Source organism: Sinocyclocheilus grahami, unplaced genomic scaffold, assembly GCF_001515645.1.
Source record: "Sinocyclocheilus grahami isolate Dianchi unplaced genomic scaffold, SAMN03320097.WGS_v1.1 scaffold478.1, whole genome shotgun sequence".
Lineage (NCBI taxonomy): Eukaryota > Metazoa > Chordata > Actinopteri > Cypriniformes > Cyprinidae > Sinocyclocheilus > Sinocyclocheilus grahami.
The window spans coordinates 258,598-271,410 of NW_015505657.1; the positions used below are offsets into that span (position 1 = coordinate 258,598).

The window sequence follows — 12,813 nt, forward strand, 5'->3', positions numbered from 1 at the left end:
TTGGCACACTGAAAGTTCCCTTGTCTTTCACTAAAATGGTCATTATTTTAACAATGCTAAAACATTAAAGGGCAGGTAATTGGTCAATTATTATCATTTCTAAGGTATTTTATCATATGCATTGAAAAACCATGTAAATATTTAAATTAATATAGTAAAATAATACAAATACATAATAAAATACATTTTATAAATGATAAAAGAAAAAAGAAAAATTATAAAAAAGAAAAAAAAATGCACAAAATTATAAAAATGTATATGATAAGATAAAATATAACACATGTAAAAATAAATCTTGAAACATTAAGTAACAACATACTGTGTAAATGTACACTATTGTTTAAACATTTAAAAAAAAAAAAAAAAAAGAATACTTTTATTCAGGAAGGATGCATTGAATTTATCAAAAATGACAGTAAAGACGTTTATAATGTTACAAATTATTTCTATTTCACATAAATGCTGTTCTTTTGAACTTTTCTATTCATCAAATTATCCGGGGGAAAAAATGCATCACGGTTTCCACAAAAATATTAAGCAGCACAGCTGTTTAAAACATCAATAATTACAATAATAAATGTTTCTAGAGCAGCAAATCATCATATTAGATTTCTGAAGGATCATGTGACACTGAAGACTGCAGTAATGATGCTGACAATTCAGCTTGGCATCACAGGAATATCTACATTACAGTATCGATTATATTTATTTAAAATTGTAATAATATTTCACAATATTACTATTTTACTGTATTTTTGATTAAATAAATGCAGTCTTGGTGATCATAAGACACTTTTCAAAAGCACAAAGAAAAAATCGTACAAACCCCAAACTTTTGAACGGTAGCGTTCAGTTTAACAAAACACTACATGCACAAAGTTAGCTGATCATTATATTAATGCAACTTTTTTTTTTTTTCAGTGAATTGACCTAAAAATGTTTGCTTGACACAAATTCTAACATGAAGCTTTTATTTTTTTTCTCAACATTACACCATGTTACATAAAAACGGTGATGAAACACAGAACAGACACATAATCGTTGGACAGTCTCCATTGGAAGCGTGCGATGCATGATTTAATAACACCTGTGCCATTTTAAAAGACACCGCAATGGAGACCAACTACTAAAAGCAGTAAAAACACAAGTATGCATCGACAAGAAAATGGAGTGGCTTTGTGTGGAACAAAGATCGTCTAGTGTTGTTCAGTAATTACAAGCAAACTACTATATGAAGCACCAACAGTGTACGAGAACCCAACGCCAGAGCTTACCAGCAAGCCTGAGCTTACATATTTCATATTAGTCCACAATATAACACAAATAAAAGTTGTATATCGCAGTGCTTTTATCGGTAAACTGAATAAATTATGTAAACTTAGAGTCCATGCATTTTTAATGAATGATGATGAACATTTAATGTTAGAAATGTTCATCTAGTGATAGTTAAAGCTGAACTTTTACATATTGACACCAAGAATAAATAAAAATAACATGATATATGTACAGTGTGTTTGGGATACAATAAATTAAGTTTATAGTGGAATATTAGTGAACAAAACAGAAAAAGCGATGTTTACGATTAAAACTTTGTGTAAATATATAGGCCTATTATTATAAACATCTCTGGGCACTTTAAGAATTTGAAATCGATGTAAGGCGTAAAGAAACGGCTGGAGCAGTTTATGAAATTGATATTCCATCACTAATAATCCGATTTTTGAGATATGGAGCGACTGTAGGGATGCGCGAGTCTTCATTCTGTCTTTATTATATACACCAGAGACGTACAGAGACTGCTGTATATGTGAGTGAAATAACATCTGGTGATGTGGTGTCATCTTCCTTGCTTATCTTCAAATGTCTGCATAGCATCCGTATTAGATTAGAGTGGATATTACTGGCGTCTCTGGAGGGCGAGGGCTTCAGTGTCCAAGTCCAAATGTCCAAATGTTAGAAAAGGGACACTTTCTTCTTCAGGTCGTTCCGTTTCCATAGTGACAGACGATCAAATTCTGTGATGGACATTCCGAATAAGCTCTGGAATTCCTCTGGAGACAGATGCCGCTTTAAAAACAAAATCACCACAATCGCTCAGTTTATATGTGCGGTCTGAGACAAAACACTATAGAGGACGGGGTATATTTATTATAATAAAATAATAACAATAATGAACTATTTGAAAATATAAAAATTCATAAATAATGTTTTATAAAAATGTATTTATGCATTTGTGGCAGGAGTGTTTGGAAAACAATAAAAATAAATAATAAAATAAATAAATTTTTAATAAATGATGTTATTGTTGTTATTATTTCCCCTCAAACATGCAATCATAAATAAATAAATAAATCTGTTTATACAGTATGTTCAGTTACTTTATCCAATAATAATAATAATAATAATTTACGATTTGTGTTAGTAGTGTTAGGAAAATATAATAATAATAAACTATTTGAAAATGTAAAAAACATTACGAAATATTTATTGTCATTTTTTATAAAAAAAAATATGAAAATGTATTCGATATGTTTTCATAAAATAAATATATATTTTCAATAAATGTTATTATTATTATTATTATCCCTCAAACACACAATCACAAATAAATAAATATGTTCAGTTACTATATCAATACTACTACTACTACTAATAATAATAATAATAAACTATTTGAAAAAGTAAAAAACATTACAAAATATTTATTGTCATTTTTTATTACAAATATGAAAATGTATTTGTTATGTTTTCATAAAATAAATATATATTTTCAATAAATTGTATTGTTATTATTATCCCTCAAACACACAATCACAAATAAATAAATAAATAATGTTCAGTTACTATATCCAATAATAATAATAATAATAATAATAATTATTATTATTATTATTTTGTTTTCCAAACACTCCTACCACAAAGAAAAATAAATAAATACACATTTTGTAATTATTATTATTATAAATTTTAATCATAATAATTTTTAATTATTATAATTTTATAAGATTTCTTATTCATATTTTATTAATAAAACAATAATATATATATACTTATTTAGCTCATTCTTTTGAGCATATAATGGCAAAGAAACTCAAGGACATTAAACCGTTACATTAACTGTTTTTTTGTTTTAACCAAGGTTAACCAGTGCTTATTTGTGACTTGCCTCTAATCTGGTCCTGTCAACACCTGGAGGAAGCTTACTGCGTCCTCTGTGGGTTACAACCAGCATTTCATATGGATATATCTAAAGGGAGATGAGATTTCATTACATTTTGATAACATTTTATGCGGTTCTCGTCCTTTTTGATTGACTGGACACAGTAAGCAGGCCATCACATATTAGCGGCTTGCTCACGGGAGAATGTTCACTACACAAACAACCTCCAGAGTTTTCACTTCGATATTGTCTTCATGGATGGCGTCATAGTGAATTCTGCATTCAATGGAAGCGAGGCTTAGAAGCAACATGGATGTGAGTGAATGTGTGGCATGGGGTTAGAAGAGAGAAGCAGAACATGAAAACTTTGGAGGGTCTGGTAAGATCTGCCTCACCTTCTGTTCCAGAATACTAGGAAGAGAGCTTCCTCTGTCCATTCTCCCACTCTGTGAATCGCCATTCTATGAAGACGCCACCCCAGCCCCGAAAAATGACCCCCCCCGGGACAAAGGAGATCAATATGAGACATATGAGTACATTTACATCCATAATAATGAATCACCCTCAGTCGATTATTAAGTGTGCAAACAGTGTGTGGATATCAAATGAGTCTGAAGCCATGAAAGGAGTGTAGGCTAATGTCAGGGTAAAGATACATTAGTAGCAGGAAATGCCAGAGTCTATTAGAAAACCCAACAGCCATGCTTGTGAGATCTTCTTACCTGTACACCTGAGGAACATAGAAAGAAAAATCAGAAAAATACAGTGACATTAAACTAATATTTTCCTCATATTTGTGGATTCTCACTCAAATTGTGTTATGCTGATAATAGAGTTTATAGCAGAAACATATAAATAATGAGTATTTTAATACACTGCTTATGTATACTACATTTTTGACCATACCTGTTTTTGCTTTTCCATTGTCTGTGCATGTGAAGTCTGCAGACCGCAGCTACATGCATGAAGAGAAACACACATCAGAGACTCAAAAGAGCTACAGGAACATCTTAAACATCAGCCTATCTTTAAAAGGGGCATTTAAAAATCAACCTTGATATTCTGAAATATAAAAGTGTATGTAGTTAGTATGTAAACAAAAAATCTCAGAATAAAAACTGGTTTGTTTCCAAATCTGTACTATAATGACACCCAAACTTAAAACAGATTATGTGGCTACCAATATTTATACCATCACAACTATACTGGATGTGACAGCAAACCCACATTTTTACCAAGTGTGAAGAGGTTAACCAATCAAAACAGTATTTACATATTCAAATTCAGACACACACTCTTAAAGGTATAGAAGCAAAAAAAAAAAAAAGCATTTACATCTAAGGGTCAGAGAGATGTGAAAAACGCTAATAATGTTTAATATTTCAAATAAAAATGTATGATATGAATCAGTAAATAAAGACTACATGCTATTTACTACAATTAATATGGACGCATTTTCATATTTAATATTACAGTGAATAATGTTAATAATTAATATTTCTAATGGTCATTTTTAATATAGCAAAGAACATATATTTATCCGTAAAGAAAAATGAAATGTATTTATTAAAATAATGAATGCTAATAAGTAATATTATTAATTAATATTCATATTTAATAAAACATGCATATTACAAATACAAAATTATGATACTGATCAGAATTTTTAAAAAATGTTTTACATTTTTAATGAAAGACTACATTTTAATTATTGCAGTTAATAATGTTAATTGTTATTATTATTGTACATATTTAATATTAAAATAATATTATTTAGTAAAGCTAGAATACATTTGTTAATTTGTCATTTTATTACCATTAATAATTGTAATAATTAATATGATTAATTTTCATATATAACAATCATTTAGAATATTTATGAATTTTCGATTTTAAAGTGCCCCTGTTATGCCATTTCCAATATTGCCTTTAATGCAGTGTGTAATAATGTAGCTGTATGTGAATGTAAACCATCAGCAAAGTTGTAAAGCCGAAAGTGCACGATAAATAAAGTTATTGTCTCCCCGCCCACAAACACGTCTCGGGGAGTTCAACGCGGGATTCACAAAATGCTTGCTGCTGAAAGATGGATCAGTATCCTGTTTATTTGGACCAGCTGCTCCACTGAATCACAACCTGAAAGTATGATAAATAATAGATGTTTACATTTTCTATCGAGCGTTCAAAATACAGAACAACTGAAATAGGCGTATCGCTTCCGAAACCCGCTGTACGCTGTAGACCAATCACAACAGACTAGGCCATCTGACCAATCAGAGCACAGCAGGCTCACAGAAAGGAGAGGTTTAGAGAGACGAATCGTTTGAGAATCGCTGGAAAATGAAGTGATATTAAATGCATATTTTGAGAAAACGACAGCATTTTTTGGACCTTGCATGCATGCAATCCTATTGTAGGAGACTCCCAAAACACTATTAGGAACCGTAAAAATGGCATAATATGGGCACTTTAAAAAAAAAATAGATCAACATTATAGGATTATACTACAGAACATTATATTAAATGAATCTCTCTTACCCTGGTGAGGCCTGTTCGACTGCAGGGAGGTAAAGAGGCTGATTTAGTAGCACTGGCTGATGATCCTGCAATGAATGCCAATGAAACATTTCATTAGAAGCACAATATACGTACATTCCTCAATAGACTTTCTATTCACACAAACGCAAATGACAGTTTTCATTGATGTTCAAGGTTCTTCATGGAACCATCAATACCAAAAAGAACCTTTAATTTTAAGAGTGTAAACTCTAATAGAAAATGCCTTTCAAATGTCAATAGATGAAGCTACTGAGAGCACATGTTGCATGAAGTGCACTAAGACTAAAACAGACATCACATACCCAAATGTATGTTTGTCCCGTCTGGCAGGGAACGTGTTTTTCTGCGGATGAGCACTGATTTCTCAATTTCCTCTTTCAGGATCAATTTGCCCAAGTTGGACTGTATCTGAAAAACAAACAGCCCAGTCACGATTAGCGAGCTCCATTAATGTTGTGCGTGCGCACTGCCTTCAAACAAAACACTTCATCCTCTAGCCTTAGAGAAATATTCCCAGCGCAGCGGCTGATTTATGTAGACAGTATTGATGTATCGATGTCCTGCTTTCACCTTCTGAAGTTCCTGTTCCTGGAGTCTCTTTGCATCTTCTGTCAGGTCCTCAAACTCATCGTCCTCGATTGGCTTTCCCTGCTCGGCTGCCTTCTTCTTCCACTCAATCTCTGGGAGTGAGTGAATTTATATTCATATTTAATATTACAACAATACTAGAATACTACAACATAGAATGCCACAATAAAATACTATAATATACATGTATAGTAAAAATAAATATTGTTAAATATGAATCAGTGGAGAGAGACTTTTCATTATTATAATTAATAATGTTAATAATTATTGTTCATTAATATTCATTTTTAATATCACAGTAATAGAATAGAATAGAATACTAGAGTATAATATAATTGTTTTAATTATGACTATGAAAGAAATGATCGTATTGATTTAATCAATAGATTCATCAATTTTAATTATTATAATCAATAATGTTAATAATAGCAGTAATTCATATGTATATTTCATATTAAAATAATATTAGGATACTACAATATAATATTGTAGTATTGTATAATAAGAGAAGTCATAAAAATTAAATCATAAACCAGTGGAGAAAAATTTTATTTAAATTATTAAAATGAATGCTAGTCATTAGTAATTAAAATGAATAATTAATATACGTATTACAATAATATCGTAATACTACAATATATTACAAATAATATAATTTACAATAATAATAATTATAACTTGAAAGAAATCATATTGATTCATTAATAAATTCATCGTTTTAATTATTATATACAATAATGTTAATAATAGTAGTAATTCATATATAGCATTAATTAATATTTATATTTCATATTACAATAATATTAGGATACTACAATATAATATTGTAATATTGTATAATTAGAAGTAAATACAAATTAAATCATAAACCAGTGGAGGAAAATGACATTTAAATTATTAAAATGAATGCTAGTCATTAGTAATTCATAATTGAATAAGTAATATTCATATTTAACATTACAAATATCAGAGTACTACAATATATTAAAAAATAATATAATTTACAATAATAATATTAATAATCAACAAAGACTAAATATTCATTCTTATAATTAATAATGTTAATAATAATTATTAATAGTACGGATTGATTAGTATTCATATTTATATTGAATATTACATTATTATTAGATTACTACAATATATAATATTTGAATATTGTATGATTAATAATTGTATTATATAAAAATTTTATAATTAATCAGTGAAGACTACATTTATTTAATTTATATTTAATATCACAATAATATTAAAATACTACAATATAATATTATAATGAATCATATTTACTATACTATTTTTATACTATTATTATTATTATACTAACTAAATTTGAAATGCATATACTATATGTTAAAAGTGAATCAGCTCAGATTAATTCAAGTTAATCAACTCTGCGTGCTTCTCTAAAGCTGCACTATTATCAGGCACATTACATTTCAGTCGTTTCACCTTCAGTATGCAGTGATGTGGAGTGGGAGTTTGGACCAATCAAATGTCACTGTGGGAGGGGCTACAGAAATATGAAGCTGAAGAGCATTTACCCATCGTGGCTAGAGAGGGTGGACAGGGCCAGTACTCTGTCTCTATCTTTGAAGGTTGGTTGGGATCAGGCGGTTGGGCTGCTGGGAACTTGGAGGACTCAACGATCACATCATGTTTACTGTGAGACGCTCCCGTCTGTCCGTCTGAGGACAGAGACAAGATAAACAGCATAATGTGACCAGTTCATCTTTCAGTACACCCTGGAAAACCAAGAGTGAGGTGAAGCTCACTAACTAGAAAACTATATGTATGAAATAATAAAAGAACAAATACCGTGTTTGTAAATTGGTGGCTTCTTATAGATGTTGGTGCCACTGTCTGAAACACAAATGTACAGTTACAGCTCACACACGTTGGAATGATTCTGAAAGGTGTCGCTGTGCTGTGACTGAAGTACCCGGCCTGTGGAAGTGCTGCACGGGGCTGATTTTGCGGAGCTGCACTGTGGAGCCTCCTGGAGAGCCCTGCTCTGACCCCTCCTTTGACTCTTTTGAAGCAAATATCTGAAAGAACAGGGGAACTGCATAAACCTCCGATTATTCTGGAATGCTAATACTGGAGCACTTGAATCTGGTGACGTACATTCCTGTTTCAATCCTGATCGTAAGAGTGGGCATAATTTAAACACTCAGCAGGTTAATAGAAGCCAGGCCATCATATTTCACTGCCTGCATCAATAATATGACATGCCTTGCTGTAAAATATGCTGAGTGGTCAGCAGCATAGAATGCCATTTGATTCCACTGTTCAGTGTTCTAGTTAGTTTAAATGTAGTTAATTAGGAATGTGCAATAATATAATTCTGTCTGATACAGATCATATTCATATTCAATATTTTAAAAAAATATGAAAGCTACAATATAATATTATAATGGATAATATTAATTCTAATGAATACAAAATAAATCATGTTCAAATGCATAAAGGCAATATGCCTAATTATTTTCATGTTATTGCCAATAACCAATACATGGTCAATATCAAAATTATTATTATTTTTTTAAGAAACACTAAAAACTATGGATTCATTGAATAATGTTTATATGACTGCACCATAATAATATAAATGAATGACATACATTTTTATATTCAATAAAATCATTAATAACTGTAATAATATTAATGATCTATACATCAGTATGACAACATAATTCTATAATATATAATATTAATTAAAAGAATTAGAATTAATAATAACATTAATAATTCAAGAAAGACTACATTTGAAATATTCTGTTTACTAATGCTAATAATTAATAGTATTAATTCAGATTTATATTCAATATAAAAAATACATACTACAATATAATATTATAATGAACAGTATAATTTATTAATTAAAAATAAATCATATTATACTTCTGGCTGATAACTATATGCCACTAATAATTGTCATGTTATGTCTAATAGCGGCAGATATTACAATTTAGTAGTTTTTTTATTTTTATTAATTACCAAGAACAAAAAATAAATAAATACATAAAAATAAAACAATATTATGGATAATAAGAGAGTATTCCTTTTGAGATTTGCTAAATAATTATTTTTTTAAATAATGTTTATATGACTGCAATAATGTGAATTAAAGAAATTAAAATAAAATCATTTAATTGTAATAATATTAATTAATATTCAATATTACAACAATATTCAAATACTGTACTATAATAATTAATAAGTATGAATGAATAATATTAATCAGTGAAGAAGGACTCAAATTGAACTATTATGATTAATAAATGTTAATGATTAAAAAATTGAATACTACAATATTATATTATAATTAATAGCAATGATTATAATGAATAAAAATAAAATCATTACAATTCTGTAATGATAACAATATGCTGCTAATTGTTTTCATATTATGGCCAATTAAACTATTATAAATGTAATTATTTACATTATCATTAACATGAATTAAACATAACTAAAGACATATTTGCCATATTTGCTTTGGCAAACATAGCTGAAATGTAATTCAGAAACGGAAGGTCCTTCATTCATTGAGTGGCTCAGTAAAACAATCCCGCTGGAAGTGTCCAGGAAGATAAGTGTGGTGGTTAAAGCTAGTGAGTTCTGATCGACAGAGGCTTGATGGCTCACCTCAGGGGAAGGAGGAGGCGAGACAGAACGAGGAGACATTGATCTCTGGAGGAGACAAGGAGAGAAAACAGAACACACGCATACTGTACATGCATCGTCTTCAACGTTTGACATCCAATGGCTCTGTGGCTCTTTACCACACACAAATGATTTCACATGCATAACAAAGCTCGACGAATAGCATTAAAGTTACACCTCCCCATTATATCCAGCTTCCTGTTCGCCCAGTTTAATATGCAGAGACAATGTAAAGTTGATCCCAAGAACTGCAGTTCTGTGTAGTGTTATTTATAGGCCTATATAATATACTGTAGCTGTAATATTTATTAATATTTCAATGAACCGCATGTTTTTGTCCATACTGGAAGAACTGACTGGTATCAATGTGAATAGCTGCTATCAGTATGAATAAATATGAAGAAGAACAGTTATACCATTCATCTGATCTCGTGTCTTTATGAAATTACATGTTAATTCATTAGATGCAGGGACGGCATCCTGTTAGTGTGGGGGGAGGGGAAGTGACATCATGATTGCTCACCCAATTTCCCCATGAGCAGAGAATTGAGAACTGACCACAGTATTTATCAGGTTCCAGCATCAGAAAACATCAGACGAGTATACTCCGTACAGACGGTCTCGGGTTGGCAATGGTTAATGTGTTAATTAGAATTTCAGTCATTTCAATTTCATATAAGGATGAGCCTTGAATATTTCATGAAAAGAGCACAAGTAACACTCTCTGAGCGGGATACAAGCCTCAAGGCGTTTTGAATCCATTTCCTTGCATTAAAATAGTTGATTTTTTTTTGCAAAAACAGCTTTTTGATTTGCTGGAGTTGGAAGTTCACTCGAGGTAATGCGAGAGGTTTTTTCGTTCTGCTTTGTTTTGACTGCTCATGCCTTGCTTCAGGGCAAAGACTAAATGTCAAGGGAAATGCATTACATTTAAAAATCTGGGTCATGTTTCATCTTAAAACCAAATGCATAAAAAATAAAACTGTTGTACAATGGTTTTCTTGCATTGTTACACTATTTTAATGCACTCAAATTCTCAATACTGTAATTTCAAAAATCAGATTTGAAAATAAAAACATTTTCAAAAATACTGATAAAATAGTTCAGTTTAATATGCAGAGACAACTATAAGTAAAGCCTTTTGTAAGTTGATCTCCATGAAAAGAGATTCTGTATCATGTTATTTAAGTATTATTTATATATACTATTATGGTATTTATTAATTTTTTTAATTATCTTTTACGTTGACATTTTCCGTTTTCATTTTAGCTGAAGATTTAATGTGCTTGTTATGTCATTTATTATTATTACTATTATTTATATTGAGCTTTTATTTATATCTATTTCAGTTTTAATAATTTTAGTAATTCAACTTATTTCAGTCAGTTGACAAGGCAACATTTCTTCACTTTTAACACTTTCTCAATATTACTATTCAGTAAAATTATTAATTTAACTGCACTGACACTATAGGAGGAGAACAAAATTTGCACTGAAATAATGGCACTATAATCTTCAGTAGAGCTCTATTACAGCTGAAGTTGAAGAATTGATTAATTGTATAACATTAACAGTTATTTTCCTGTTTATTAACGTGAAGCTGATCTGAAATAGTCTGTATTGCATAAAGAGCTATATAACTGAAGTAAATCTCATATTATAAAAAACAAAACAAAAATAATTCATATTACTCTAATATGACAATTCTATTTAGATACAATGAATTTTGTTTTCTTTTGCCATTTTTCCTTTATTATTCCCATTTACCCTTAAACAGCATTTTAAACCTTCCTTTTTGACTATTCTAAAGACAAAACCTCAAGACAAAAAAAAAAAGGGCAGTTGAGACAGAAATCTATTGGAGCACCAAACATCACTATTGGTTACCTTTCCTCCATCTTTTCCACCCTGGCCTGACCTCTGCTGGTTAGGAGGGTTAGCAATCAGCTCAGGTCAGGTTTACTCTGGCATGAAGGACGCAGCACCTCCTTACTGACATGATTGATCACCCTGAGAATACAATTTAAATGGCCTGTGTTTGAGATGAAGGGACCCATGTGCATCAAGCTGTCTGTAATTCAAGTTCAATCTGGCTAAGAAGAGTCCCTGAGCACCAGGCTCAAATAAAGTTTGATTTACTGGTCATTCACACGCTGAGAAGACAATTGAGCACTTCAATAATTACATGGCATCTGTGAGGATATTTTCATTTGTATGATTCTTACTATCCTGTTTCCTACTCTACAGCGATTTCATACATTTCATTGTGTTTTTCTGCTGTGGTGCACATTACAGGTAACCTTCAAATTGAGCCGTTTGCTGTTCCAGCAGGAATCTGATAGCACACATCACCTCAAAACACTGCAGAGACCAGAGCCGATTGTTTTTAGATTTGCTTTTACAATGAAGCACCACAACTGCAAATCTGTCTGCCATCTTTTGGTGAAATACTCATAATGGTCAATGGTCAATATTGATGTTAACAAGTCTTAAGACAATGTCAAAAGACATTAACCAACATTAACCAACATTAAAATGACGGCTTCGTAAAATGACGGTTGAACCCCTGATGTCACATGGATTATTTTACCGATCTTCTTGCTACGTTTCTGGACCTTGATCGTGTAAAGACCCTTGCTGTCTATGGGAGGGTCAGAGAGCTGTCAGATTCCATCAAAAATATTTTAATTTGTGTTCTGAAGATGAACGAAGGTCTTACGGGTTTGGAGCGGGTTTGACAGAATTTTTGGGTGAAGTATCCCTTTAACTATATTCATCATTGTTAATGTTAACTAATGTAATTAAGTAATGTTAACAAATGAAACCTTAATAAACAC

The 12,813-nt window shown here is 30.7% G+C and overlaps 1 protein-coding gene across 1 annotated transcript; it reads right to left on the bottom strand.

The window, feature by feature from the left end:
• Positions 1-1,512: 1,512 nt before the first annotated feature.
• LOC107553712 (dematin-like) lies at positions 1,513-10,179 on the bottom strand. The gene is made up of 12 exons (XM_016236027.1): positions 9,959-10,179; positions 8,250-8,355; positions 8,126-8,170; positions 7,852-7,995; positions 6,290-6,399; positions 6,022-6,127; positions 5,699-5,763; positions 4,067-4,115; positions 3,883-3,890; positions 3,556-3,621; positions 3,167-3,247; positions 1,513-2,067 (listed from the first exon to the last, which is right to left on the bottom strand). Exons 1-12 carry the CDS (start codon positions 10,118-10,120, stop codon positions 1,954-1,956), a joined length of 1,056 nt encoding a protein of 351 aa, XP_016091513.1. The 5' UTR covers positions 10,121-10,179; the 3' UTR covers positions 1,513-1,953.
• Between the last annotated feature and the right edge of the window lie 2,634 nt (positions 10,180-12,813).

What these genes read in the sequence shown, in the direction of transcription:
- LOC107553712 (XM_016236027.1), bottom strand. Translation starts at nt 10,120, where the DNA reads ATGCATGTGAAATCATTTGTGTGTGGTAAAGAGCCACAGAGCCATTGG. An exon ending in GCAGCACTTCCACAGGCCGG is followed by an intron (nt 8,171 to 8,249) that starts GTACTTCAGTCA and finishes TTTGTGTTTCAG; the next exon opens with ACAGTGGCACCAACATCTAT. An exon ending in GTCGAACAGGCCTCACCAGG is followed by an intron (nt 4,116 to 5,698) that starts GTAAGAGAGATT and finishes TCATGCATGTAG; the next exon opens with CTGCGGTCTGCAGACTTCAC.